Source organism: Eulemur rufifrons, chromosome 16 (genome assembly GCF_041146395.1).
Source record: "Eulemur rufifrons isolate Redbay chromosome 16, OSU_ERuf_1, whole genome shotgun sequence".
In the NCBI taxonomy this organism is placed as follows: Eukaryota; Metazoa; Chordata; class Mammalia; order Primates; family Lemuridae; genus Eulemur; species Eulemur rufifrons.
Window position 1 is genome coordinate 92,017,072 of NC_090998.1, and position 27,565 is coordinate 92,044,636.

General features: G+C 47.3%; 1 protein-coding gene across 1 annotated transcript in view; it reads left to right on the forward strand.

Moving 5' to 3' along the window:
* The first annotated feature begins 5,994 nt into the window (after positions 1-5,994).
* The window catches only part of SAMM50 (SAMM50 sorting and assembly machinery component), a 36,524-nt gene continuing 14,953 nt past the window's right edge, over positions 5,995-27,565 (forward strand). The window contains exons 1-10 of the mRNA XM_069489439.1: positions 5,995-6,166; positions 12,692-12,802; positions 13,657-13,758; positions 18,597-18,684; positions 19,423-19,529; positions 20,049-20,179; positions 20,392-20,479; positions 21,675-21,803; positions 22,364-22,435; positions 23,497-23,583. Of these exons, the coding sequence (XP_069345540.1) occupies positions 6,146-6,166; positions 12,692-12,802; positions 13,657-13,758; positions 18,597-18,684; positions 19,423-19,529; positions 20,049-20,179; positions 20,392-20,479; positions 21,675-21,803; positions 22,364-22,435; positions 23,497-23,583 (936 nt within the window). The 5' untranslated portion in view covers positions 5,995-6,145. The remainder of the gene's footprint in view (positions 6,167-12,691; positions 12,803-13,656; positions 13,759-18,596; positions 18,685-19,422; positions 19,530-20,048; positions 20,180-20,391; positions 20,480-21,674; positions 21,804-22,363; positions 22,436-23,496; positions 23,584-27,565) is intronic.

The following is a 27,565-nucleotide window of genomic DNA, read 5'->3' on the forward strand; positions in this document are numbered from 1 at the left end:
GGCCCCGGCGTGGCTGTTCTGGTAAGTGTGCACCGGGGCTCCCAGGGAGGCCTGACTCACTCCAAGGACCCTCTCCTGTCTCTGGCTGTGGCAGGGTCAAGTCCACCTGCTGGCTCCACTCACCATAGGAAGCACCTCACCCTCAGCCCCCTAGCCAGAGCGCCTCTGCTCTGCCAGCTCCAGAGCCACCCGAGCCTGGAACTGGGCACTTACCCCCAGTCCTGCCTCCGCTAACCTCTCTGGAATCTGGCCTGGTCCCCAGCCCTCTGCTGCCCCGGTGAGGTCCAGCACGTGCCACCTGGGCTGCTGCAACAGCTTCCCATGGAGGCCGGGGGGCTGTTGTCGGCCTCGCAGCCTCGGGCCCATCTGCCCTCCACATTGCTGCTGGGCAAGCCGAGCACCCCGCACCCAGCCGCAGCCTTCCCTGGGAGCCCCGGCCTCCCCTGCAGCCCTTTGCAGCCCCACCCACACCTCAGAGCCTCTTCCTCCCGCTGTGGCCCTCTCCCTGGCCCCCGGCTCTCACCCACACCGTCACCCCTCAGAGGTCACGTGCTGGGAGACAGAGGAGACAGAGATGAGCCCCTCACCTTAGGATGCTCACCCAGGGGAAGGGGACAGACAAGCCGGGGGCCCAGAGTAGCCCACGCTGCGGGCTGTCCCACGCTAATAGGTGGGCGACGCCTCCCCTCCACATGGCCAATGGCACTTGGGGTTTTATTTTATTAAGGGAACTAGTGTAGTCACTAAACTTCATTTCTACCTCTGAGCAGACCACATAAACACTTCATACACCAAGTTTTCTGGAATGCTGAGTTCCTTGTAGAAATTTCTAGGGTAGGCTGGGCTATGCTTGTTAGGGTGGCAATGCTGGTGCATGTGGGTTTCAGAAAGCTTTCCCCAGACAGAGATCAGGACAGAAAGAAAAGGCTTATTTACTTTTCCGGGGGGGGGGGGTCCGGAAAGGACCAGCAGGGGGGTGCAAAGAGGAAGGATGTGCTGTCCCAAAAGCCAGCCATCCGGCCTTTCCAAAGGCAGCTGTAAAAATGGCAGGTCCAGCCAGAAACCGCTGCGTCTGCTCCGCTCCTTCTTCTTGGTGGCAGGTAGATAACAAACACTGCCAGGATGTCAAAGTCCAAGAGTTGGTTTCCTGCCTTTCCTTGGAGGAGGGATTCTCACTGGAGATAGGACTCTGTCCTCCAGATGGGTTGAGGCTTGGAGCTCTCACCCTGCTGTTCGCTCAGGGTCTCTTTAGGCTGGATAAAGCAGATTCTCAAAAACAACAATTTTGATAGAGAGATTTACATCTCTTTTCTGTTCATGCAGCTCTTTTCAGAAGTTGTGCAAAACACTCCTGCAGAGTGCCTGTTAGTGAGAGAACTCAGGATTGATCTTTAACCATTACTGGGGAAATTGTGACATTAGGTGTTTTCCTGTATTTTTGCAAGGCTGCCCCTTTCCATGCTGCATTAACAACGACAACAACAACAACAACGACCACAACACCCCAAAAGGTTTATTTCTCTTCACGCTGCCTGCCCAGCAGACGTGGCTGGGCTCTGTTTTCAGTTGTGCTCACTCCGAGACCTAGCCTGGAGCTGTCCCAGCATCTGGAGATCGCAACTGCTGTGGCAGGTGAAAGAAATACGGTTCTTAAAGGTTTTTCTCTGGAAGTGACACATGCCTTTTGTTCACAGTGTGTTGACCAAAGCAAGTCACATGAATGGGGGTTCCTCCCAACAGAGGAGCAGGAGAAATACTAGTGTACAGCACTGCTGAAGGCCACAGAAAGTCTCAAAAACCAAACTCACGAAGTCTCTATGACCCAATACATTCAGGAAATACTAGGTTACAGAGAAGTAAACAGGAATATGCATTGCAGGACTTCTCAGAACCTTTCATAGGTTACTATGCATTGACTGTCAGAGGTAGTGCTTGTCTGAGGGGGAAGGTAAAGCACGGTGACTTTGTTTTCCACCTGGGCTTTCTGCCATCCTGCCCCAAGGCCTTGCACACAATACACTCTCAAGTACTTGGTTCTGGACTCCTGTTGCAATCTGCAGGGCAACCCCACGGCTTATCCTTTAGAAGTGGAGTACTCAAGAAGAATAAGGAAAGACATGCAGAAAAGGGGGATTGTCTGGAGAAAGAGAATCTGGCTTATTCGATGTTTACAGTGTGCCGGCCCCATGCCTGGTCTCACTCAGTCCTCAGACATTTCCTCGTACACTGCTTTCATCCCGATTTTACAGATGAGAAAAGTGAGGCTCAGGGAACTGGCAGAATGATTTTCAGGTAAATGCCCAGCTTGTGTGACTTGTGCTTACAATTTGTTCAGTCTCCTAGATTATCTTTGCAAATCTCTGTCAAATTGTTCAGACCTAACATAGCCTTTTGCGTCTGAGCTCAGTGTCAGCAAGACCCTGAACGCCTCACTTCGGTGGCCAGGGGCAGGTTCCCGTGAAGTCGGAAGAGATTGTTGGGTCTGTGGGCACTGAGCCTAGGACACTGGGGGCCTTTCCAAGTTTGGGTTTGTGAAACTGGCTTCAAAAGGAGGTGGAGCGGGTCCTGCCAGGTGACGGGGGAACAGCATCTCGAGCTCCTCTCTGCACACAGACACGTGGTGGCTGCAGCCTGTGACTGAGCCCCTTCCCTCCCCTCCTCCTTTCAAAGTTGCCCAAAGAAGGGAACCCAGGCTTGGGAGGCTTCTGAGCAAGCCATCGTGTACTTTAGTCCTCTCCCCAAGCCCTGTGACTTATGGGCATCACTGAGGTCGCTAAGAGCATGGGGCCCTGTCAGACACTCCTGGGTCCTGCCTGGCTTGCAAGCTGGGGACTCAGGGTTAGTTACTCTTTCGGAGCCGCAGTTTCATTCTCTGTTAAAGGCCAGCCACCTTACTCTGGCGGTTAAAGAAGACCATTTACAAAAAGCACTTAGCACGGTGCCGGGCACACGGTAACAGGGACAGGTAATCCTTGGGCCAGGCACAGCTTGACATGTTTTAACCCATTGAATCCTCAAAGCCACACTCTGAGGACAATGCTGGTACTGCCCCTACTTTATGAAAGAGGAAACTCTGACCCAGAGAGGAACTCTACGTACCTTGCCCAGGGCCACACAGCGTGGGAATAGAATCAGGACTGAGTGCCAGCCAGCGGGTCTGTCCATAAAGCCTGCTCTGGTCAGAGGGAAACGGGAACTGATCTGACGGTGGCGATACCCTGGCAAATGAGATCCAATGTGGGCTTCAAAGCCTGCAAATGCTCAGGATCTATTACTTCCTACTGTGAAATCTAAACGGAGTTTTAAAATCTTCTGTAGAATAAGCAGCGTCCTTAGCAATCCCCTCCCACTATTTTGCAGTAGAGAAGATGGACACTCAGAGGATTGTGACCTGCCTGGCGTCACAGCTCATTTCCAGCCCAGTTCCACCCACATTCCCTCCTGCAGGCCGGCCCGGCCCTGCCCACGCTTCTCCTTTTGTGGGGGGCTGTCCTGCCTGCCATGCACCTGCCCTGATGCCCGTCCCGTGCCCTGCCAGTGGCCTGCCTTCCTCCTCTTCCCACCTGTGCCTCCACCCCTCTTCTACCCCGTTTCTGACCTGGTTACTCATAAGACACATGTTTTCAAAGACTTTTGGAAACTAGCGGTGAAGGAAGACATGGAAACAAAGTATTTTAAATGAGGAGTTCTTACACAGTGGGCCAAAGAATGGCCTGGCATACTTCTTTAAAATCCAAATTTCCAGGTTCTACCTTACAGAGATTCTGATTCAGTGTGTCCGGACCAAGGCCCAGCAATATGCATTCTTCATAATCACCTCGGAGGGACTCTCCAGGACACACTAAGAGAAACACTGCTCTGTGGAGGGGGAACACTGGTGACGGTGGGGCTGGGGGTCAGGGGATGTGACTACCTCGCCCTTGGGCAGTGTGGGTCAGTGTGGGCTGGGCCTTGAAGGCCGTAAGGGCACTCGCAGGCAGACTGGCCATGCAAGGGCACCCTAAGCAGAAGGAACACTGTGAGCAAGGGCTGGGGCTGGGGGAGATGTGTCATCTTCAATTTCCCTCCAGTGCAATGATGATGGCATCAAATATTTACTGAGCCAGGTACTGTTCTAAGTGCCAGGAACATAGCAGTGAATGTCAGGATAGTCCGGTGGGCATCTTGGAGAGCCTGGTATTTGGGTGTTGGGAGGATTACACCACACCTCTTGTCCTCCTTCCTGGGTCCCCTCCCAGCTCTGTCTTTGTCTGCTCATGGCTGAGGCTGAGCATTGGCTCCGTCTGCCCTGGTCTGGGGTAGGAGAGCAGTAACTCAGCAAATATTCACTGAGTCTCCACTTGGGTTCAGTGAGTGAACCAGACAGCCTGGGCCCCTGCCTTCGTGGGGCTCACGGTGTGGTTGGGAAGACAGATGGACAGGTCAACCTGCAAGGGGCACAGTGAGGGAAGGGCAGGGGCCTGGGTGCAGCCTCTTTGCAGGCAAGAAGGGGAATGTGGGCTTTGAATATTTAGCCTAGGGAGGCCTAGAGTGCTGCTATTGAAATGCAAACGGGGGAGGTGTCAGGGTCTCCAGGAGGGAGTAAGGGGGAGAAGAAAAGGAGGTGAAATAATGATGCTTATGTTATCAGGAGGGAATGGTAACATGACCCACAGAATACTGAGACTTCCTCTTTTCCCACTCTTTGTCATTTGTTTCTTTCATTGCATTTATCACAACGTGTGCCTGTTATTTATTATATATTGGGTTTTTTGTGTTTTTTTTTTTTGAGGTGGGGGAGTTGTTTTGCCACCAAGTGTAAGCCCATGGCTGTCTTGTTCACTGATGTGACTGGCCCCTATCCAAACACCGAGATGGCTCTCACTCACTACCGTTGTAACTGAATGGATGGTCATTTATCCATATCCAGTGCCTACTGTGTGCTGTGCACTATGCCAGGAGCTTTTACTTTCCGTCTCTCATGCGCACACCTTTTTTCTTTCTTGCTTTGAGACAAAGTCTTGCTCTGTTGCCCCAGATAGAGTGCAGTGGTGTCGGCTGTCATCCTAGTTCACTGCAACCTCAATCTCGTGGGCTCAAGCGAGCCTCCTGCCTCGGCCTCCCGAGTAGCTGGGACCACAGGCTGGAGCCAAGATACCCAGCTAATTTTTCTATTTAGAGTAGTGATGGGGTCTCGCTTTTGCTCAGGCTGGTGTGGAACTCCTGGGGGCTCAAGGGATCCTCTTGCCTCGGCCTCCGGAGTAGCTGGGACTACAGGCGCGCGCCACCACGCCTGGCTAATTTTTCTGTTTTTGGTAGAGACCATGTGCAGATCCTTTTAATCCAACCCTGTGACGTGGAGATGACCATCATCTTCCCTTTCACAATGAGGAAACGCAGGTCCTGGGGGGTCCCAGTGACTTGAAGGGTCCACGCAGCCAGCAGGAGAGCCGTCAGGGCAACAATCCGGGTTTGTGCAGTTCGAGATGCTATGAGATCCGACCAGTGCGGGACTCGGGGTCTCCCGGCTGAGTCTCGGGGTTCCCCCCGGCGCGTGGGAACAAGCACAGCACCCACCAGGTCCGGCGCCAGGAGCTTTAAGAGGGAGACTTGTGTGATGCCCTAGAGTAGCGGTTCCCAACCTTTTTGGTACCAGGGACCGGTTTCTTGGAAGACAATTTTCCACGGCAGAGCTCAGGCGCTCATGCGGCCCGGTTACCGACAGGCCACAGCCCGGTACCAGCCCGCGGCCCGTGGCTTAGGGACCGCAGCCCTAGAGCACCCCTCAGCGGGACAGGTCTCTCTCCCAGGCGCCAATGCCAGGCACCTGCTTCCTAACTGACTCTCTCGCAGACCCGCCTCCTCGCGCCCGCAGTCGGCGACAGTGCACGCTCTACCCTTGCGCAGTCTCCAGGCCTCAGGATTTCCCGGCGCCCGTTTGAACATCCGGGTCACGGGCCTATAGCGACCAATGAGTGAAGGCGCCGTGAGGCCAGGGGGCGTGGCGAAAGGGGGCATCATGGCCGCCTCCGTGCTCTGCGTCCGGAGACTTGTGGGAGTTGCACTAACCCGCCGCTCCGCCACAGCGGACTCGCCTTCTGCCCTCCTCAGCTGAGACTGCGTCGGGCCGGGACGGTTCCGCGAGTCGGCGGCTGGAGAGGGACCCATGGGGACGGTGCACGCCCGGGTAAGAGGCCGCGTGCTGTGTGACTTCTGGGCAGGCAGGCCGGGCGGACAGGCGCCGCGGGGAGACAGTCTCGTGGGTGCTCTGGTGGCTGCGCCCAGAGTTCCCTTGGTGAGAGGGTGCCGAGGGCGGCAGGGCCGGGTGGAGGAGGCCACACACTTGTCGCCTGGGGCCAGCAAATCTGGCCTGCTCCTTCCGAGCAGTAACCTGGTCCTCAGAGGAGGGACGGGACTTGCTCAAGGTCACTCAGCGAGTCAGTGGCCCAGAAAGGACTAACGAAGCTTCCATGCTGTCCTTGACCACAGTGGACACGTTCTTTCTGTCCGGGATTTGACTTCTCTCCTTACTGGGCACCTCTCCAGCATCTCCCTGCCCAGCGGCTGCCGGAGTCGTTGTAGAAGATGAAGGGTACTTGGGAGTATTCTAACCTAGACCTATCTAGAAGGCATCTTTTCTGCTGTTTATCGTGCAACGACAGAATCTCTCGGTGCCTTAGTTACTCCTTTTAAAGTGGAAGTAGAAACAGTATCTACCTCACCAGGGTGTTGGCAGAATTCAAAGACTTAATGCATGTGAAGTACTTCCTTGGGTGCTTGGTGCTTGCTAACTGCTTGCCACACTCCTCTTTCAGTTGCTCTGCTCAGAAGTTTTCAGTAGTTCCTCGTTAACTTCCAAAAGAGTTTAGTGCTGATATCTCAGCCTCGCATCCAGAAATGGTTTTAACTGCCCTTCAGTTATCTTTCACTCAGATCAAACACCACTGCTGTTCTGACACACTCTTTGGACTGTGCTATTGCACTCCGTCACCTATCTTTAGCTATCAAAATATTCTCATCTTTCAGAACGCAGTTCAGGTAACTTACCTACGTAGACCTCTTTATTCCCCCTCATTGGACCTGCTGCCGCCTTCCTTGCCATTTTTCCTCCGGTGCCATTTATATGCTACTTTGTATACAGAGCTCTGTTTGCATTTTCATCTTATCCGATTAGATTCTAAGTTTCTAGATATTACAGTAGGAACTTACTTGTCTTGCATTCCTTGTAGCGTTCTTGAACAAAGAAAGCATTCATTAGTTTATTCAACTAATATTGAACTAATATTTGCCAATGGCCTACTGTGTGCCTGGCACTGTCATAGGTGCTAGGGGTAGATAAAAACAAAAAAAAGTCTCAGTTTTTATGGAGCTCCTTTGAGGCTGAACTTGCTGCTCATTTGATTAATATATTGACAAACAAATGTTTTCAGTCCTTGTTTTAAAAACTTATTAATTAATAATTTGTTATTTCAAAATGTTAATTAAGTGGGTGCAAGTGTTTTTGTTACATGGATATCTTGCATAATGCTTAAGTCAGGGCTTTTGGTGTGTCTATCACCAGAATAATGTCCATTGTACCCAATAGGTAAGTTTTTATCCCACACCCACCCTCCCAACTTCCCCCTTTCGTGGTTTCTCATGCCCTTTATATTGCCTTGTGCCTGTGTGTACCTATCTGTTAGCTCCCAGTTATTCATGAGAACATACGGTGTTTGGTTTTCCATTTCAATTCTTTTATTTGATCTTAACATCACTCTAGCCAGTGTCTTTACAACTTTTTGATAAGGAATCACAGTAAGAAAACATTTGACATTGCCACCTGGTATTATTCTCATGAGCATGTGAAACAAAATTTTGTGAAACAATATTTATCATTTATATCTGTTATAGTTTGAGACAGTGTCTTTTTTTTTTTTTTTTTAGTTTTTGTAGACATGGGGGTCTCTCTATGTTGCCCTGAACTCCTGGGCTCAAGCGATCCTCCTGAGAAAATGAGGCTTATTCATTTAGAGTCAGGTAATGAGTAAATAATTTTTTTTACTAAAACGATATTTCCAAAATCATACACTAGAATCAAAAACTGTTGATCGAGACATAAAAAGTCATACTCCACCCTGCTCATGTTGCAGATAAAGCAAGCAAGCCCCAGGCTTACGGTAAAACTACAAAATACTAGAGGAGCTCATACAAAGATCGTTTTTTTTTTTTCATTTCTAGCCACCACAATGTGATCACTTTCCAATGAGCAATGTTAAAAATGTATAAAAACCAACCAATTTTAAATTTGCCATCTTAATATTTTGAGGATTAAAATCCATTATTTCCAAATTTAAATACATTGCATGTAAAATATTTTTATCTTGCTTTAATTTGCTATGTTTACATTTTATTACAAAATCTTTATCTTATTCTGACGTGTATCTCATATAGATGCTAGAATATTCTCTAAATAAAATGTGGCGATTAATTGCATTAAATTCTAAATGGATAAGCTCTACCAACCCCTCTTCCATATATGTCTGTTGATATGATCAGCTCTAATGGCTTAATGTCACAGTTCTTATACATTATTTAAAATTTCACATTTTCATATGAGCAAACAAAACCCTTAACTTCTTTATAATGTTTACGTTTAGGTCAATTCCACCAAACCTGGACAGGAATTGATGGTATGGTACAGAACCAGAGCCCGTGAGGGGGATCTACGTACAAACAAGAAGAATGACAGCACGTTAGAGAATTAAGATCCAAGCAATAGACAGTGTAGTAGGCCTCTAAATCACAGCTTCCAGGATATAGTGTGGAATCCTGTTAATGTGATGGGCATTCTAGTAAACATTTACAACTCTTACTCTAGGTGTCCGAGTTGATGTGCATTCTCAGCAAACCAAGTGTAAATAGCATCTTATAATGCCAGTCTTGTCAATTATTAATAGAAGTCAACAGGTTGTCTACAAAATTATCTGTAATCTATATATAAATGTAGCTAAGTCTAAAGTCTAACTAAAAATAAAATAAAATATTGGCAGAAATATTTTCTAATATATATTAATATTATATGTATAATATATATTGGAAGCTGAGGCCACAGCACAGTTTTACACTGAGTGTCATGTGAACTTTCTGTACATTCATATAGTTTTAAGGTTGAAAAAGTCATTTTTAAATTAGAAACTCTGTGAACGACACTATTGGGTTAAGTGGATCATCACAGACTGTCAATTAAATAAAGTATTATTTCAATGTTTAATTTACTAGAGTTGATAACTGTGCTGTGATTATGTAAAAGAATAGTTCCTATTCTTAGGAAATATACACTGAGGTATTTAGAGATAAAGAACCGTGAGATAAGCGCCTTCCTTTCAAGTGCTTTTTAAAAAACATATCATACACACATTGTGTGTGTTGTTTGCATACACATATACACACATACTCTTTCACACACACACAGATAATGAGAGATCACAGGAGAAGCAAATAAGGTAAAATGTTCACCAGAGATAAATCTGAGTAAAAGAGTATATGGATATTATTTGTACCAAATGGGTACTATTCTTATTCTTGGAAATTCTCTGGAGGTTTGCAATTATTTTTAAATAAAAAGTTAAACTTTTTAAAATCAAAATAATTATTTCAAAAAAGTATTATGAATCTAACATTTAAATAAACATAAAATAAATATATCCTCATTTAAAATATTTCATTAGACTTCATGCAAATATACAAACTACAATTTCCCATACAGTTGACTAGCTCCCAAGTCTACACAATCAAGTTTGTTATTTTCTTAGCCCTTAGAATGCTAGCCTAAAAGCCAGGCGTGGTTCTCTCAGTCTCCCCCAAAGGATAAATTTCTCTTTACTGTTTAAAACATGTATGACTAGGGAGTGGCTCAGGGCTCATAAGGTGGGCCTTTATAGAAGCCTTTTCCTGGAAAGGGCACCCATGACTTCTATTTCTTTTTTTTCTGTTTGAGACAGAGTCTCACTCTGTTGCCCTGGCTAGAGTGCAATGGCAGGACCATAGCTCACTGCAACCTCAAACTCCTGGGCTGAAGCAATCCTCCTGCCTCAGCCTCCCAACGTGCTAGGAGTACAGGTGTGAGCCACCACACCCGGCCTTGTATTGTTATATTTTATATTTGATTCGAGTCTGTATCACTTTAAAGATGCTGTTCGGAGTTCATTAAATTCATTTCATGTCTTGTCCCCACTGCCTTGCACAGTGCCTGGCACGTGGTGCTCAATAAAAACTTGTTGACACATTGCTAGACTAATCTGTTTAACGGTTAGAAGCTAGGTGCAAATACTTGTTTTAATTCATGTTACCAAATACTTATCCCATGCTTGTTCTTCTAGACACTGGAATGTAAATTGTATCAGGGCAAGGATCTTGTCAGTGCTTGTCACGTAGTAGGATCTTAATAGTATTTGGTGAATAAATAAACCTCTTTTAGTAAAACAGTTAATTTAGGACATCAAGCTTTGATGTAACTGTGCAACCACAAAGACAGCATCTTGTGAACTTGAAGTCTGCATTTCAGCTTAAAGAATTCAGATGGGGGCTGGGTGCAGTGGCTCACACCTATAATCCTTGCCCTCTGGGAGGCTGAGGCAGAAGGATTGCTTAAGCTCAGGAGTCTGAGACCAGCATGAGCAAGAGCGAGACCTCATCTGTACTAAAAATAGAAAAATTGGCGGAGCATCTTGGTGTGTACCTGTAGTCCCAGCTACTTAGGAGGCTGAGGCAGGAGGATAGCTTGAGCCCAGGAGTTTGAGGTTGCAGTCAGCTCTGGTGATGCCACTGCACTCTACCCAGGGTGACAAAGCAACACTCTGTCTCAAAAAAAAAAAAAAAAAAAAAAGAATACAGATGGGTCTGGCAGGTCTTTGGTGAACCTTGTTTCATGCTTTCAGATTTTGGGAACAGAAATGGAATTTTTTAGCATGATGTAATATAAATTTTGTGCTTGGACAAAGCATATTTATTAAGCATTCAGATTAAGAGGAATGAATATGTGCATGTATTCTTAATTTGTTCATACTTTTGAGAGATATAATGATGATTCTGTTTTTAAAGTATCGTACAACAAAAGAATAATGATGTGAAATTATATGTTTTTTGCCCAGCATTATCTTCCTCTTTTTCTTTCTTTCTTTTTTTTTTTTTTTTTGTGCGTGTGTAAAATTCAGCCTCAACCACAAGGGTGGTCTTGTTCACTGCTGTGAGCCCAGTGCCCAACACAATGTAGGCATTCAGTATATATTTGTTGAATGAAGACAAAAAAGACAATTCATTTCTTTGCCATGCCACAAATATTTATCGAGTCCTTTTGATGGTTCAGGGCAGATAAAAATAAGGAAACAAAGGGGTACCTGTGAAGGTCAGAAAACTTCCGATGTCAAGGAGGGACTGATTCTACCTGAAGAAGCCAGGATTGGCTCGCAGAGGAGATGACATGTAAGGTGGATGTTTAAGCTTTGTAGGGGAAAGTTATCCTGGAAGAGGGGCCAAGGTGTGCAAAAGCCTGAACGTGAAGAGGGGCAGGCAGTGGAAATGGAGACTGGAGTAGCAGACGTGGGCCTTGTGGCGGAGGTGCTGGAGTTGGTTGCGTGCTCTGCTGAGGCATCTAGTTGGAGTCCATCCCTCAGGTACTTTTGAGGACCATCAGAGCCTTTTAGGGCAGGGGTGGGAGACACTAAACACCACCTACGGGATGCTTATTCAGAAGATGCTCTAATGTTTTTAATACCAGTGTAGATTGTGGAAAGTGACCGCTTTCTGGCCCATTTTATGAGCATGTGCAGTTCCCTTTAATGCTTTTATCATCAGACATCCTGAGATGGAAAAATCCATCAGGGTCCAAACAACATGTTTTCTTAGTAATTTGGTATCCAGTGTAGCTATCTTAAAATGTATACAATTTCGATTTGAAAAATTAGGATACTTTCTATAACAACAGGGAAGGAAATTTTTTTCTTTTCCCTGATCAACATCTTTGTGGCACTTTACCTTTTTTTTTTTTTTTTGAGACACAGTCTCACTCTGTTGCCCAGACTAGAGTGCCGTGGCGTCAGCCTAGCTCACAGCAACCTCAAAGTCCTGGGCTGAAGTAATCCTGCTTCAGCCTCCCAAGTAGCTGGGACTACAGGCATGCGCCACCATGCCTGACTAACTTTTTCTATATATTTTTAGTTGTCCAGCTAATTTCTTTCTATTTTTAGTAGAGATGGGGTCTTGCTCTTGCTCAGGCTGGTCTCGAACTCCTGACTTCAAGCGATCCACCCACCTCGGCCTCCCAGAGGGCTAGGATTACAGTCGTGAGCCACTGCGCCCGGCCAGCACTTTACTTTTTAATGATTTTTTTTCCTTCAAATGGGCCTCAAGTGTATAGAATTAGATTAGTCATAATCCTTGGTTCACGACACGGTCATCAGGGGCTTGTGCGTGGCCCTTTTAGTTAATTAATTTTTATCTGTTTTATTTAGTGAGTACTTATGAGTCAACCACCAATCCAAGAACTTGCATGTTAACTGTAGCTTACACCTGCCTTTTTGCTCCCTATTCCCCATCCTGTCCCCTGCCTTCACGCACCGGAGTGAACAAATACTGAATTTTCTGGAGCACCATCTAAAGACAAAACTCAAAAGTTTTAATTTGTGTTTGTGTGTGTTACAAAGCCATTTATCAGTAGTTCCTCTCTCCCTTTCAGAGTCTGGAGCCTCTTCCATCAAGTGGACCTGATTTTGGAGCATTAGGAGAAGAAGCTGAGTTTGTCGAAGTTGAACCTGAAGCTAAACAGGAAATTCTTGAAAACAAAGATGTGAGTTTCCTTTTGAAGTTCTTGATATAATTGTTACTAGGCACATTCCCTTTCATAAACCACAAGGGAGATGTAAAGGAGTTAACCTGTGTCGGTGCCTTCATCTGAGAAGAGTTTATAACCAAGTGCTAGAAAGACTGGTGAGTTTTAGAGAATAGTTTCTGGTTTTAGAGAAGTAGTTTCTCCTTGGTGATTATTTATGTGGGAGGTTTAGGCAAACAGCTTTTTGTATTTATGTTATTAAAAAAAAGTATTTCAAAAAGAAACTCGAATGATACTTAAATTTATACTTTGTTTCTCTACTCCCAGCAAAAAAGACCATGGGTCTCAAATGAAACTTTTCCTAAACATTTTTGCCTTTGAGATTTAAATTTCCAACTCCTGAAGAGTTTACTTTCTGGTGAGGAGACGGGCTTTTTTTCAAGTCAGCGTTTGTTGTGCTGTGTTGAAATCCATGCATGATCTTTAGCAAGATGCACACAGTTATTAAGTGAGAGGTCAAGGCCAGCGTTCAACCACAGGCCAGTGCTCAGGGAGCATGTTGGCAAGGACAGGGAGGGCGTCTGCGGCCTGCCTGGGTTTAGGGCCGTGTTTCTAGGACAGCTGGCTGGAGAGACCTTACAGATCTGGTTCACAGGAAGTGCGGACCTAGCAAAGGGTCAGTCCAAGTGACCAGGTGTGAAAACTAAGAATGAAGGCCAGAAGTAAGAGGTATAGGTTTATTGAACTTGGAAAAAAAAAAAAAAAAAAACGTTGAAATTAATGTTAGACGTGTGTCTTTAGTTTTGATGCGTAATCTCTTGTCTTGTGTCATACATAATACTCAATGCCCCCATGTCACCTGTCACGTTTAGGTGGTTGTTCAACATGTTCATTTTGATGGGCTTGGAAGGACTAAAGATGATATCATCATTTGTGAAATCGGAGATGTTTTTAAGGCTAAAAACCTCATTGAGGTAAGTGTGATCTCTATTTGGCATTCTTTTCCTGTCCCTTCTGAAGAACCCATAGATCTCCCCATCTCAACCTTCAGAGCACCCTGTCCCCAGCCTCTCCACTGGAGACCTGCCTCCTACTCCTGAAGGTGTTTGCACCCCAAGTTGAACCCCCTCAGTTCCTGGGGTACCTCTTACAAACTTACATGTTACTTGCATTTACATTTGCCTCCTGTCTTTTTTGTCCTGGAGAAAGAGGAATCTTTCCTCTTGTCCAAGGCCGGTGCATCCTGTGTTCTTCCTGAGTCTCCCAGCATGATTCTGGGAGCCAGTGGGGTCACTGCACAGCCCTTCCTGGGCACCATGCTGAGCGCTCCCGTGTGTGTCGTCCTGTCCTGTGGGGCCCAGATGGTAACACTCACCGGTTATACACTCCCCATCTCCTCATGGGCCTCTCTCCGTTTGTGGAGCAGTCTCCCTTCTGGACTACACCCTCCTCCTTCTCCTCCTCCTCCTCCTCCTCCTCCGTGGGTTCTTTCTGTCCTTCTGCCCTTGGGATTACAGTGAACAAGCCTGGGCAGAGGTCACTGGCAACTTCCCTTGGCCAGGTCCAGCAGCTCCTTTCATCCTTCATTTTACTTGACCTTTCGGCAGTGTTTGGCTCTGTGGACTATTCCCACTTTATTAAAAAAGTATATATTTCAAAATATTAATATAGAAGTACAGAAAAAACATTATAGAAAGTGAACTGGTACAGAAGGGTATTGGGGTGAAATGTACACGTTTCCCTCCCTGGCCAATCCCCTGTCCACTCGCCAGAGGTAACGTAGCTAACAGTTTCTTCTGCATGCTTCTGGATATATTGTACACATGTATAAAACACATACGTTCTTTAAACAATAACCCTATTCTCCACATTTTTTTGTCCTGCTCCTTTCTTTTGTTGACATGATAAATTATGGGGATCTTTTCACATGAGCACATACTAGTCTGCTGGCTGCATGTGCCTCATTGCACGGATGTCCCCTCAGTTACCGTAAGCAGTTTTCTATTGATGGACATTGACTACGTTATTAAGTATGAAATGTATGATTTCCTTAAGTGCTAAATTTGACAGTTGATATCTCTGACATTTCACTTTGACACTTCCTGTTTTATTTTTATCGTGAAGGTACATCCTGAGTCTTTCAAATACACGTTTTGGCTTGTGATTATCTTTCAGATTTCTTTTAGAGCAATTTTTGTGAAAGCATGGATAAGTCAAAAATTTGTGTTATTTTCGAATGTGAGTTCCATCGTGGAACCAATGCAGCACGGACAGCTCAAAATATCAATGAAGTGTTTGGGAAGGATGTGGCTGATGGATGCACAGAATGTCAGTGGTGTGAGAAGTTCTGTTCTGGTGATTTTAATCTTGAAAATGAGGCACATGGGTGACCTGAGACCAAGGTGGATAATGACAAGCTGAAAGCTGTAGTGGAAGCAAATCCATCTCAACCTATGTGTGAATTAGCGGCAAGGTTTGCTGTTACTATTCCAACAGTATTGGACCATTTGAAACAAATCAGCAAGGTAAAGAAGCTGGATAGATGGGTACCGCATGAATTAAATGAGCGTCAGAAGAGAAATTGCCTCAAAGCCTGCCTTTCTTTGCTGTCATGATATAAAGATGAACCATTTCTGCACTGTATGGTTATTGTGATAAAAAATGGATTCTTTTTGACAATTGCAAGCATTCTTCTTAATGGCTGGGTAAAGATGAAGTGCGGAAGCACAGTCCCAAGCTGAATCTTCTTCAAGAAAAGCTACTGGTGTCTGTTTGGTGGTCCAGCGGTGGTATTATCCACTACAGCTTCATGGAACCTGGTCAGTCAATTATAGCGGAAGTCTCCTGTTACCAGTTGGAAGAAATGATGAGGATGTTTGCGATTAAGCAGCTGAGATTGGTGAATAGAGACAGGCCGATCCTCTTGCAAGACAACGCTCAACCACATGTCGCATAAACTGCTGCTCGAACTACAGAGGCTGGGCTTGAAACTCTGTCATCCACTGTATTCATCAGACCTTGCACCAACTGACTAGCAGTTCTTCCAGGCTTTTCTTGCCAGGAAAAATATTCAGTTCTCAACTAGCTGTGGAAAATGCCTTTTGCAATTTCATCACCATTCGCTCTCCCGGCTTCTTTGCTGCTGGCATAAACAAGCTACTGTGAAGATGGCACAACCATTGTTTGCTAACCCAGCCCTGTGTCAGACATTGTGTGCAAGACAGTCCATTTCACCTTGTCAGTCCTCACGGTTGTAGTTATTGCTTATGCCGTTTTTACCTGAGTATCTGTGCCTTCCATCTGAAATATCGCCCAACTCAGCAGAAAGTAGCTTGATGACTGCAGCCCTCCTCCCCTAGGTATGGCAGGGTAAAATTGACAGTGGGGAATATGTAACAGAAAATGGCCTGAAAAAGGGTAAAAATGTTTTCTGTCTCTTCAAAATCCCCTCACCCTTTTTGGGAACTAAAACCTATATCCCTGCCTCAGGCCAATGGTCAGGAGGGGCAGGAGAGTGTCCTTTGTTCTTTGTGCCACAGGAGATGGCTTAAGGACATTGTCCCCGGGCCGAGATCAAGAGATCCTCTTAGTGAAGATGGGATGAATCAGAACCTTTGAAAGCTCTGTACTTCTGCGCAGAAGCAGGACATCGGTACTTTGAGATGGGAGTCTGCCAACCTCCTCGTGTGTTGGCAAATTAATAAACTCTTCTTTCCTTCTGAGAAAAAAAAAAAAGGAAAAGAAAAAAGATGACAAAATTGTGTTGATAGTTTAGGTGCATATTTTGATTAATAGTACTGCTTCTTATTTGAGATAAACTACACTTTTGATTTGAAATTGTATATTCCATATTTCATGACCTAATAAATTAATGAGTGTTTCACTCTTAGCAACAAAGCTGCATTGAACATGTTAAGTGTGTCTTTGTGTATGTATGACAGTGTCGCCGTAGGGTAAATTCCTTTTTTTAAAATATAGAGAGGGCATCTCGCTGTGTTGCCCAGACTGTAGTGCAGTGGCTATTCACGGACACGGTCATGGTGTGCTGCAGCTTCAAACTCCTGGCCCCAAACAATCCCCCTGCCTCAGTCTCCCACGTAGTTGGGACTACGCCACGGCACCTGGCCCCATAGGATAAATTCCTAGAAGTGGGCTTACGAGGTCAAGGAGGACGTGTTTATAATTGTCACTGATGCTGCCATATTGCTCTCCAAAGAGACTGCGCCGGTCCACAGCCTCACAGCAGTGTGTGAGAGGTGTGTTTCCCCACAGTGGGTGTTACCACACTTTTTAAATTCTTGCCGTCCTGTTAGGTAAAAAATACTGTGTCATTGTTTTAATTTGCGTTTCTTTATGAATGAGAGGAAGCATTTTTCTGTTTTTTGGTCATTCCTATCTCTTGTGAATTACTTTTTGGTGTCCTCTGTTTTCCCTTGGCCTGTTAGGCTTTTGTTAATTTATAAGAGTTCTTTGCAAAGAAATGATCATTTTATTGTTTGTGTTGAATATATTTTTCCTGCTTTGTTATTTCCCTTCTGAATGTGTTTCCATCTTTCCTCTTCCTTGATGTTTTACCTTCCGTGAATTTTGGTGACCACTCTCCTGGGTGTCTTTCCACGTCTCATCACAGTCATTATAAGGCTCCATTGTCTGCTGCTTTTCCCTGTGACCATCCTAAGTGCTGCTTTTCCCCGAGGGTCAGTCTGCTGGCTGGTCTCCCACTCCCTGGGCAGTCTCATCCACATCCCTGGTTTCAGCTACAGAGTTGAGGGCTCCCCAAGCCGTGTGTAGCCAGTTCCTCTCTGTCAAGCATTCGCCCTGAATATGCAACTGCCTACCAAGCATTTCCTCACGGAATTGCCACAGCCTCTCCAACTCCACCCACCTGCCCTGCCTGTCTTTCCATTTCTGTCCCTGATTTCTCTGAGGGCACCAACTTCTAGCCGGGTGCTGAGCCCAGAGCTGCAAGTGTTCACAGCCTCCGCTCCTTCTCATGTGTTCCATCTAATCAGTGGCAGCGTCCTCTGTTTCCTGCCTGTGAAACGTCTCGGGGTCTGTCCTCCCCTCAAACGCCTCAGCTACCGGGGCTGCTGCCAGAGTCCCTCACGTTCCCCTAGTCTGCAGAACCCCCTTCTGAGCAGAATTGTTCATCCACGTGATGAGTTCCTTCTCTCGAGGGAGTTTGATCCTGTCTCTGTTCTGCTGAAAATTCTACAGTAACTCCCTTTTACCTGCAGGATGGTATCTGAACTTTTCTTATCACACTAAGTCCTTTCCTCCTCTGCTTCCTGAGTCCCTTGCCTGCCTTACCTTTCTTCTACTTGCCCTTCCCACAAGAATGGACTCCTGACATCAGAAAGGACTGCTGTTGACGTTGAAGAGGGAGAGAAAATTTGCTGAAGGATGATTAGAAATGGTTAGAAAATTGAAACAGCACAAAAAGGGCCATGCGTGTGCACACACACGTGCACACACGCACTCACACGCTCTCTTTCTCTTCTCCCTGCCACCAAATGTAACCAGTGTTTACAACTAATGGTGATGTGATCCCTTCCAGAAAAACATGCTAGGCTATGTGGTATGGGTGTGTGTATCTTTCTTCTTTGTATATGCAATTTTGTGCTGTTGAGCCGGGTTTTTTGTCGGCCCTGTAGTGCGTCTGCATTCTTTCAGGCAGCTGGTCTTGGTAGTGCTCTCATCTTGGTGATCAGCCACTTAGTGCCAGATGTTAACTGTTAGCCTGGTCACGTAGCCACCCTTTGTCTTTCTCTATCTTAGAAGAATACACTCTCTCTTTTTTGCCCTCTTACAGGTAATGCGGAAATCTCATGAAGCCCGTGAAAAATTGCTTCGTCTGGGAATCTTTAGACAAGTGGATGTTTTGATTGATACGTGCCAAGGTATCTACTGTATTGTATCCTTACGATTCTCTGCCCCTCCGTCCTCCAGGACACAGAAAAGCTGTTGTGTGGCCAGATATAAGTGGCAACTGAAGGTTAAACAAACAGATGAGACTTCTGTTTAGCAGTCTCAGGGAAGGGCCTGGAGTTTCACATCAGGCTGAGGCAGGATTGGTAAACTGTGAAATGCTGTCCTCCAGACCCCTGGACTACGCCGGGGCTCTGAGAAGGATCCTGGAGGTGGGCACCGGGCATCCCTCACCATGGCCCAGCCCAGCGGCCGTGCCCTTGGCAGACCCATCTCCATGTGCGCTCTAGAAAGAGGAGGGAATCAGATTTCTCTTTTAGTTTTTGCTCATTTTCTTATTTGCTGTGTGATACTGGGCAAGTCTCTCAACTTAGTGTCCCAGCAGGAGAACAAATTCCTTTAGCAAATACTGCTCGCTTAAGCAAATACTGCTGATTGGCATCATCTCCTTTTGGCAAAAGTTGGCTGTTTTTTGATACATTCTGCCACAGAAACTAGAGACACAATTTTTGGTGCAGAGGTTGATGATATTTTGATTTTGTGTCAGAGTGTTCTTGAACTTTAAAATAGATGGTATGTTTTTCAAAGGAGATTATAAAATAAAAGGAACCTTCTTATCCATAAGATTGCTTTTTGTGTTTATTAGCAATGGGACCTAAAATAAAATGATATTCTAGCTGTCTTAATGTTTAATATTTTTTTTTACTTAGGTGATGATGCACTTCCAAATGGATTAGATGTTACCTTTGAAGTAACTGAATTAAGGAGATTGACAGGCAGTTATAACACCATGGTTGGGAACAATGAAGGCAGCATGGTATGGTATAAGTTTTTTCTTTTTTATATCGGAACTTTGAATTATGAGCCTTTAACCTATGTCTGCGTTCTAAAACCTGATGATAGTTTTCAAAACTTTGTCATTCCATGTATCTTAATCTGTTATTTGTGGTTTCTCTTTAATCTCCCTAAAATTGATGATCATGTGTTTGAATTGTTCAATAACAATGTTAATGTCCGTAATTAGGAATGATTTGGGGAGTGTTCATATTAATGGTCTCTTGTTCAAATTCCTTTAAACTCCAAATGTGTAGAGTTCATGTCCTTGAGCTTCACGGGTGGCCAGTGTAGCTTGTGTGTCACAGCATTCGGGTTTGTATGTGGGATGTGTGCTTTCGGCACAGGCACGTTTTAAAGAGTAAAGCAGTTACAAATGAAAGATCGGATCTGTGGTCTACATTTTTGTTCTGTTTTTACAAAAGTCTCTTGGCTAGCACAATCTTTATCCAAAGTTGTTATTCTTCCCATTTAAACCACGGCTATTTTTTTTCCCTCCTAGGTACTTGGCCTCAAACTCCCCAATCTCCTAGGTCGTGCAGAAAAGGTGACTTTTCAGTTTTCCTATGGAACAAAAGAAACTTCATATGGCCTGTCCTTCTTCAAACCGCAGCCTGGAAACTTCGAAAGAAAGTAGGAAGCCAAACAGATCCTTGAGTACACTGCCCTGATTTCAAAGTTAGAATAGACACCTTGTTAGATGCCTTGTTTGTGAAAAACTTACAGAATCAGCTGCCCCTTCTTGAAGCTGAACCCCACAAATGTCGTTTTAAATCTGTTGATTTGAATGTGTACAAGTTCTAATCACTGTTTTAGCTTTTAAAGCTCTATCCCTTGTCTCCTAGTTTCTCTGTAAACTTGTATAAAGTTACTGGGCAGTTCCCTTGGAGCTCACTGCGGGAGACGGACAGAGGCATATCAGCCGAGTACAGTGTAAGTAGCATTTCCTTCGTTCCCTTTGTGGGCTTGGGTAGAAACAAAGTGCCTTTTTTATTGATTCCCAAAGACGGCACGTGGGAAGCAAGGAGCACACAGACCCTCTGCCCTACCTGTCAGCTGCCTCCTGGCACCTGAGAAAGTACCTTAATCCCAGGTGGCCCTAGGTTCAGACATGGCAGGTGAGCAAGGCTGCCCCTGCTGTACCGTCTGCTGGTTCCCCATCGCCTGGCTCGGTGCCTTGTGGGTGCTCTGTAAGTAATAATGCTGGGATAGGTACCCTGAGGTTGTCACCCTGATGTCGGGTGGGGTATTCTGGTGCTGTGACCATGTCCCACCTACTCATGGTGGCCTTGAGCTCTCTTGCAGGCCTGAGGGCCAAGGGAGTGCCCAGTGTGGGACGCCCTCTGGGGAGTATGGCGTGACCTGGCTTCCTTGTGAGAGTTAAATAAATCACTGTCACACCTCCCACCACAGCATCGCTCACCTTTCAAAAAGAACGTGGCCATTTCACTGAGATGGACATCTAAGACGAGCTGTCCTCGCTGAGACAGGATAGTGTGTCCCACTGAGAGGCAGGTCCCACTTGCTTGGACCCCAGAGTTCACTTGGTTCAGGCCTCTGGCCGCAGGAAGGATACTCTGCTCTTAACTCTCGTGTAACTTTGTGTCCTGGTTCTTTTCTGCGGGCTGAAGTGAGTCACGTGGCTCACCAGGCCTGGCTTCAGACAGGGGTTGGTGGACCGGTGTCTTATCCTAGGTGGACCGGTGGACCGGTGTCTTATCCTAGGTGTCTTATCTTTGACAAAGAGAGGGACAAGAGACGCCCCCGTTGGTGACAGAGTGGCCTGCAGCTTTCAGAGCAGTGGCCCTGTGCACTGCCCTGGACCACAGTCCTGCCTCTGTGAGATTCTTTCCTTTCACTCAGTTCAGAGCCTTCTCCCTTTCTTCCTTTGTCCTTCCTCCCCCTGTTCCCTTCTTCCCTTCTCCCTCCCTCCCATCATTTATGAAAATGTTTTTTCCATCAGCGTTGGAGGTAGAAATAACTAAAAATAAGTAAATAAATAACAATTTTTATTTTAGGTATTTTGTTAATTATTTGGTGATTCCTCATTCCAAAAAACGATTTGCAGCAGTTTCCCCGAGTATGTACGGTACAGAAAGATGTCTCATTTCCTCGTGTGCGTTTGCAGTTTCCCATATGGAAGACCAGCCACACCGTCAAGTGGGAAGGCGTGTGGCGAGAGCTGGGCTGCCTCTCGAGGACAGCGTCCTTTGCTGTTCGAAAAGAAAGTGGACATTCGCTTAAATCATCTCTGTCGGTAACGACTTTTCCTGTCTGCGTAAATAATTTTGTTGGTAGAACCATGCTATTTATTGGGAAAACAGTCTGGGCCAGCACCGTTGCTGACTGAGAAGTGTCCCGGGGAGCGGGTGGCGGAAACAGTGGCCCCTGGCTGTCCGCGAGCTTTCGTCGTGTACTGCCGCATGTCACGTCAGTGGTAATGGGAAAAGCTGTGTTTGAGAGCTGACTGGAATTTTAGCTTTCAAAAATAATTAGAGAACTGGCTGAGTTGACTTAGGCCAGGATGTCGGGCCCCGTGAGAGAACGAACCCAGTGACGGGTTGTAAACTCCCTGGTGACGAGTGGGGATTGTTTATTGGAGTGATGCTCAGTCTCGCTCTTGGTACCTCAACGTCCGCGTGTGTACAACAGCGGTAATCATACTACCTGCTCCGAGGGGTTTTGTGAAGGTGAAATGATCTAATAGTTGTGAAGTGCTTAGCACAGGCCCAGCATACAGTCAGCGCTCCGTGCCTGTTCATTGTGACTTTATAGAACTGTTTGAAGTGAAAACCCCTCTGTTCACGTTCCTTTCAGCATGCCATGGTCATCGATTCTCGGAATTCTTCCATCTTGCCAAGAAGAGGTGCTTTGCTGAAAGTTACCCAGGTAGCGTTCTTCCCCTGTAACCTCTGCAGGGCGAGGGGCAGGCAAGCTTCCCACAATAGACAGAGGTGGGGAGTCATGCAGAGCGTTCTCATTTGGGATGTTAAACTTGGTCCTTTCATTGTGGGAATCATTCTGGAATTGCTGGTGAGGACCGTCAGCTCCGCAGTCTGGGCTCCCAGCTCTGGAATTGCCCCTGCTCCCTGGGGTTCAGGCTTGTGCTGTCACAGAACCCAGGGTGGGGGTAGCTTGTGGCATCTTTGATGGTGGCCCGTTATAGGCCAGGAGGAGAGTTGTGGTCTGGTGTGAGTGGTTTCCTTGGTTATCAGTGAGAGGGCACCTGAAGGCAGAGATTGTCACTTGTCACTTGCAGGGGCAAGTTGGGTGATAGCAGCGGGGCAGGCCTGGGGGATGTCGTCCCTGCCTTAAAGAAAGGTGCTCCTCTGATGGCTTGGAAGTGCGTCTTTCATGCTTTTAGTGAGTCTTTCGCTTTCCCTCTTTTGTTGGAGGTGGGAGTGCAGAGACCCAGTTTTCTGCTGTAAGACTGACAACAGGGAGGGGCTGACCCCACCGCAGGAGACAGTTGGGGGCGCCCGGGCTGTCATGAACCTGGAGGTCCCTCCCCCGAGCACTGCCCTCGCTGTGGCCAGCGGTTCAGTTTTCCTGGTGCAGGGCAGAAGCCCGGGGTGCCTGATCTTCAGTTTCAGAAGAGCAACTAGAAACCAAATTTTTATGCAAAATGTCCCGAATTGTGAAAGGCTGGCTAGTGTTTTTTCCAAACCCTGATTAAGCTAACAAGCTGTATCGCCCATTGTGAGCTGTGTGATGGAACTGGGGTAGCCCGTGTTTTCCCTCGTGTGACAGGAATGACTTCCTCCTCAGCAACAGTCTCTGTCTCCGTCAGTCCCCGTTACCATGTGCAACAACTAGATATGGCTTCTAGGAGACAGCGTGTTCTGTTGTCTTTTAAAAAACAAATGGCAGCAACCACCCCGCCCCATGACTTAGTAACGCCTGCGATAAGTCTGTTTGCTCCCTCTGACCTGAGGAATCTCTTCCCACAGGAGCTGGCGGGCTACACCGGTGGGGATGTGAGCTTCCTCAAAGAGGATTTTGAGCTTCAGCTGAATAAACAATTCATACTCGATTCAGTGAGTATCTGAGCATCGGCCTCCCTCGTTGTTTGGAATCTTACCCGAAAATCTGAGTTTCTGAAGCACTTAAGCGGAAGCCCGAGTAGTAATGCTGTAAGCTTCAGTGCTGAATCCTTTAAATTTAGCCAGAATTGAAGACGCTCTGGGAAGAAATGATAATTATTTCCGTAAAAAGTCATCTGTTCATCAGCATAGGGCCATGGGAGAGCCCCTCCTGATTACCATCTCAGGGTGCTGAGGGGACAGGGCTCAAGGAGGGGGCGAGTCTCCCTTCCCTGGACACGTTGCTTCCATGGAGGTTCTGAGCTTCACCTCAGTTTGCTGGAGCTGCAGGGCTGTGGGTACGTTTAGAAATGTTTTTTTAGTCTTTAGTCCAGTTTGGCTACTTCCTCCTGATTCCCTCAGGAATGAGGAGTGGGTGACCAGATTCTGATCCAGCCAGCCCAGCCCCAGGCTAGAAGGACACCTGGCTTATTTCTCAAGTGTTCCCAGGGCCAGGGTGGCTGGGACAGCTCTCCTGTCCGACCCCTGCTGCCTGGGCCCTTTTCTGCCCTAAAACCTGGGAGACCGGAGTGAGTATTACAGAAATGGACATGCAACTGTTTCTAGGCAGCTTACTTAAAAGTAATGTATTGCTGCTCCCGTTCAAGTCTTTTTTTTTTTTTTTTGAGACAGAGTCTCACTCTGTTGCCCAGGCTAGAGTGAGTGCCGTGGCGTCAGCCTAGCTCACAGCAACCTCAAACTCCTGAGCTCAAGCAATCCTCCTGTCTCAGCCTCCCGAGTAGCTGGGACTACAGGCATGCACCACCATGCCCGGCTAATTTTTTCTATATATATTTTTAGCTGTCCATATAATTTCTTTCTATTTTTAGTAGAGGTGGGGTCTCACTCTTGCTCAGGCTGGTCTCGAACTCCTGAGCTCAAACGATCCGCCCACCTCGGCCTCCCAGAGTGCTAGGATTACAGGCGTGAGCCACCGCGCCCGCCCCGTTCAAGTCTTGATTCATTGCATTTTGAACCTGGCCCCTGCCTTCGCCTGCCCCTGCCATTCTGCTGCTCCCTATTGCCCGGTGCAGTGAGCTCATTCCGGTCCCTTTCACGGCACTTGACGCTGTTCTCTTCTCCCTTGTTTTTCTCATTTTCTCTTTCTTGGTTTCCTTGATTCCATCATTGCTGGATTCTCCTTGCACTCTTCACCTTCTCCGTCTCGGGTCCTTTCTGCCTCGTGGGCATGGCTTGCACCTGATTCTCTGTGGTCTCCCCATCTGCCATTCCGGTAGAGGAGGCCCCAGCCCTGTGGCCGCAGTGCTGTCTGTGCTGTGACTCCTGAGGCCCACCTTGCTCTCTTTCCCAAGCTGATGTATTTGTATATGATTTAGGAGACAGTGGTAAGTGTTAAGAAAAATACAGCAGAATAAAGGGGTGGACAGTGAACAGTAGAGGGTGCTGTTTCATTTAGGATGGTCAGAGAAGGCTCTGACAAGGCAGCCTCAGAGCAGAGCCCCAGAGTGAGAGAACTAGCCACAGGGCGCTGGGGCAGGAGCAGGGTGCGGAGCAGTGGTGGAGAGGGCAGGGGTAGGGCTGGACAGGGAGGGCCTACAGGGGGGCTGGGGCAAGGATTCTTGCGCCCAGCCTGGAGCCTTGTGAGAAGAGGTCTGATGGGATGATGCCAGCTGCCGTGGGGAGAGGAGCTTAGGGGGTAGGGGTGCGAGCAGGAGAGCAGGGAGGTGGGGAGAGCCAGGTGCTGTGGGCTAGCAGTGGACAGAGCACACAGAGAGGGCTGAGAAGTTGGAGCCAGAGCCTCTGGAAAACGGAGTTGCCATTCTCCGAGATGGGCTCCCTGAGAAGGAGCAGGGTGGGGGTACCGTAGAGTGCTGGGTTTGGACAGGTCATTGGGAAGTGTCAAATGGGCAGTTAAGTGTGAGTCTGGCGTTCAGGGATGGCCAGGCCGCATTCCAAATGGGCGCAGTCTCAGCCCGAAGGTGGCGTTGGGCCGGGGCCTCCCAAGCACCAGCAGGGGAGACGTAGTCTCAGGGCCGAGCTCTAGGGCAGTGGGTGTCGGCAGATAGGGGGTTCACAGCAAGGGGGTGGAGGGGAAGCAGTGGGCGAGGTGGGGAGGGTGGAGAGAGGAGGCTGAGCAGGGGGCAGGAGAGGCTCACCAGCTGTCTGTAGTGCTGGGTGCCAGCCCAGGTGACGGAGGAGGGGATGTAACAGTGTTACATCGTTATGTTTACTCAAGAACAGGCGTTGCACTGGGAACATGGGCACCGCAGTGAACTACATGTATACGCAGGGAGGTAAAGGAAGACAGTTTTTTTTTTTTTGAGACAGAGTGTCGCTTTGTTGCCCTGGCTAGAGTGAGTGCCGTGGCATCAGCCTCGCTCACAGCAACCTCAAACTCCTGGGCTTAAGCAATCCTACTGCCTCAGCCTCCCGAGTAGCTGGGACTACAGGCATGTGCCACCATGCCCGGCTAATTTTTTTCTATATATATGTTAGTTGGCCAGATAATTTCTTTCTATTTTTAGTAGAGACGGGGTCTCGCTCTTGCTCAGGCTGGTCTCGAACTCCTGACCTTGAGCGATCTACCCGCCTCGGCCTCCCAGAGTGCTAGGATTACAGGCGTGAGCCACCGCGCCCGGCCAGGAAGACAGTTTTAAAGGAAAAATTAGGAGGACTACAGGATTGTTTTAAGGTAATTATTCTTGGCTATAAGAATCAAGGGCCCGTGGTGGCACATGCCTGTAATCCTAGCACTTTGGGAGGCTGAGGCGGGAGGATCTCTTGAGGTCAGGAGTTCGAGACCAGCCTGAGCAACATAGGGAGACCCGGTCTCTAGGAGAGACGCCCATAGTCCCAGCTACTCAGGATGGAAGGGTGCGGACTCACACGGAGCTCATGGCGCAGGTGCAGAGAAATTTCTCACACGAGATTAGGATAAAAAGTATATTTACTTTTCTGAGAAAAAGAGGGGGGGGGGAAGGAGGGAGTGGCCACAGCACACAAATGAAGTGGAAGTGCTGGGCGGCTGAGGAAAAGCTATTTTGAGTTTTTAGGGGGTAAAAATGATTTTTTCCTCTTTGTTGCAGACTGGTAACAGAAGTAGCTGTGAAACTGTTGTGTGTGCTTTTTAATTTTTTTTCTTTGTGAGGTTGACTGTGTCGAAGTCCTTGGAATCTGGTTTTGGCAGGAACTGGGGCAGAGAGCTGGAGCGGGGAGCTCACACCCCTGTCATCCGCTTAGGGCTCTTCAAGGCTGTGAAACAAACTCTTGGAGGTGACCAGTTAGGCCACAGGTGTTTAGTCAAAGAAAACAAAGGGGGGACAATTGTTCTGTGAGTTTTCTCCTCAAAGGGGAGACCCCGTCTCTACTAAAAAAAATAGAAAGAAATGATCTGGACAGCTAAAAATATATATAGAAAAAAGTTAGCAGGGCATGGTGGCACATCCCTGTAGTCCCAGCTACTCGGGAGGCTGAAGCAGAAGGATTGCTTAAGCTCAGGAGTTTGACACAGCACTGTAGCCCGGGCAACAGAGCGAGACTCTGTCTCAAAAATAAATTAATAAATAAATAATAAGGGTAGCACCAGTGCAAGGTTGGACAGGCAGTTGCTGGGCACGTGTCCTCACAGAAGTGTTTTTGTGTAAGTTGGCAGTGGCCTTTGTGCAGGGATGTGGGTTTTGCAGACCTTTGGATAGTTGTTGGTATCAGGCGTTTGTGCGTGAGAACCCTGCCTTCGTGGCCTTCCCTGGCTCTGTCTGTCGGGTTTTTAACACAGCCGGCTCTAGTTTGATTCTGATAACTTTTCATAGGTAACCCCAGTGTGAGGATTAGGGTGCAAGAGAGAGTGGCTGAATGCTGCGTGGGGTCCTGGTTGACCCCGGAGGAGGGAAGGACCTGAGTGGAGAACTGCGGTGTCCGGATGGGGTCTAGAGCTCAGCAGTCGCGGGCTGGACCCAGCCTCCGTTGAGCAGCGGTG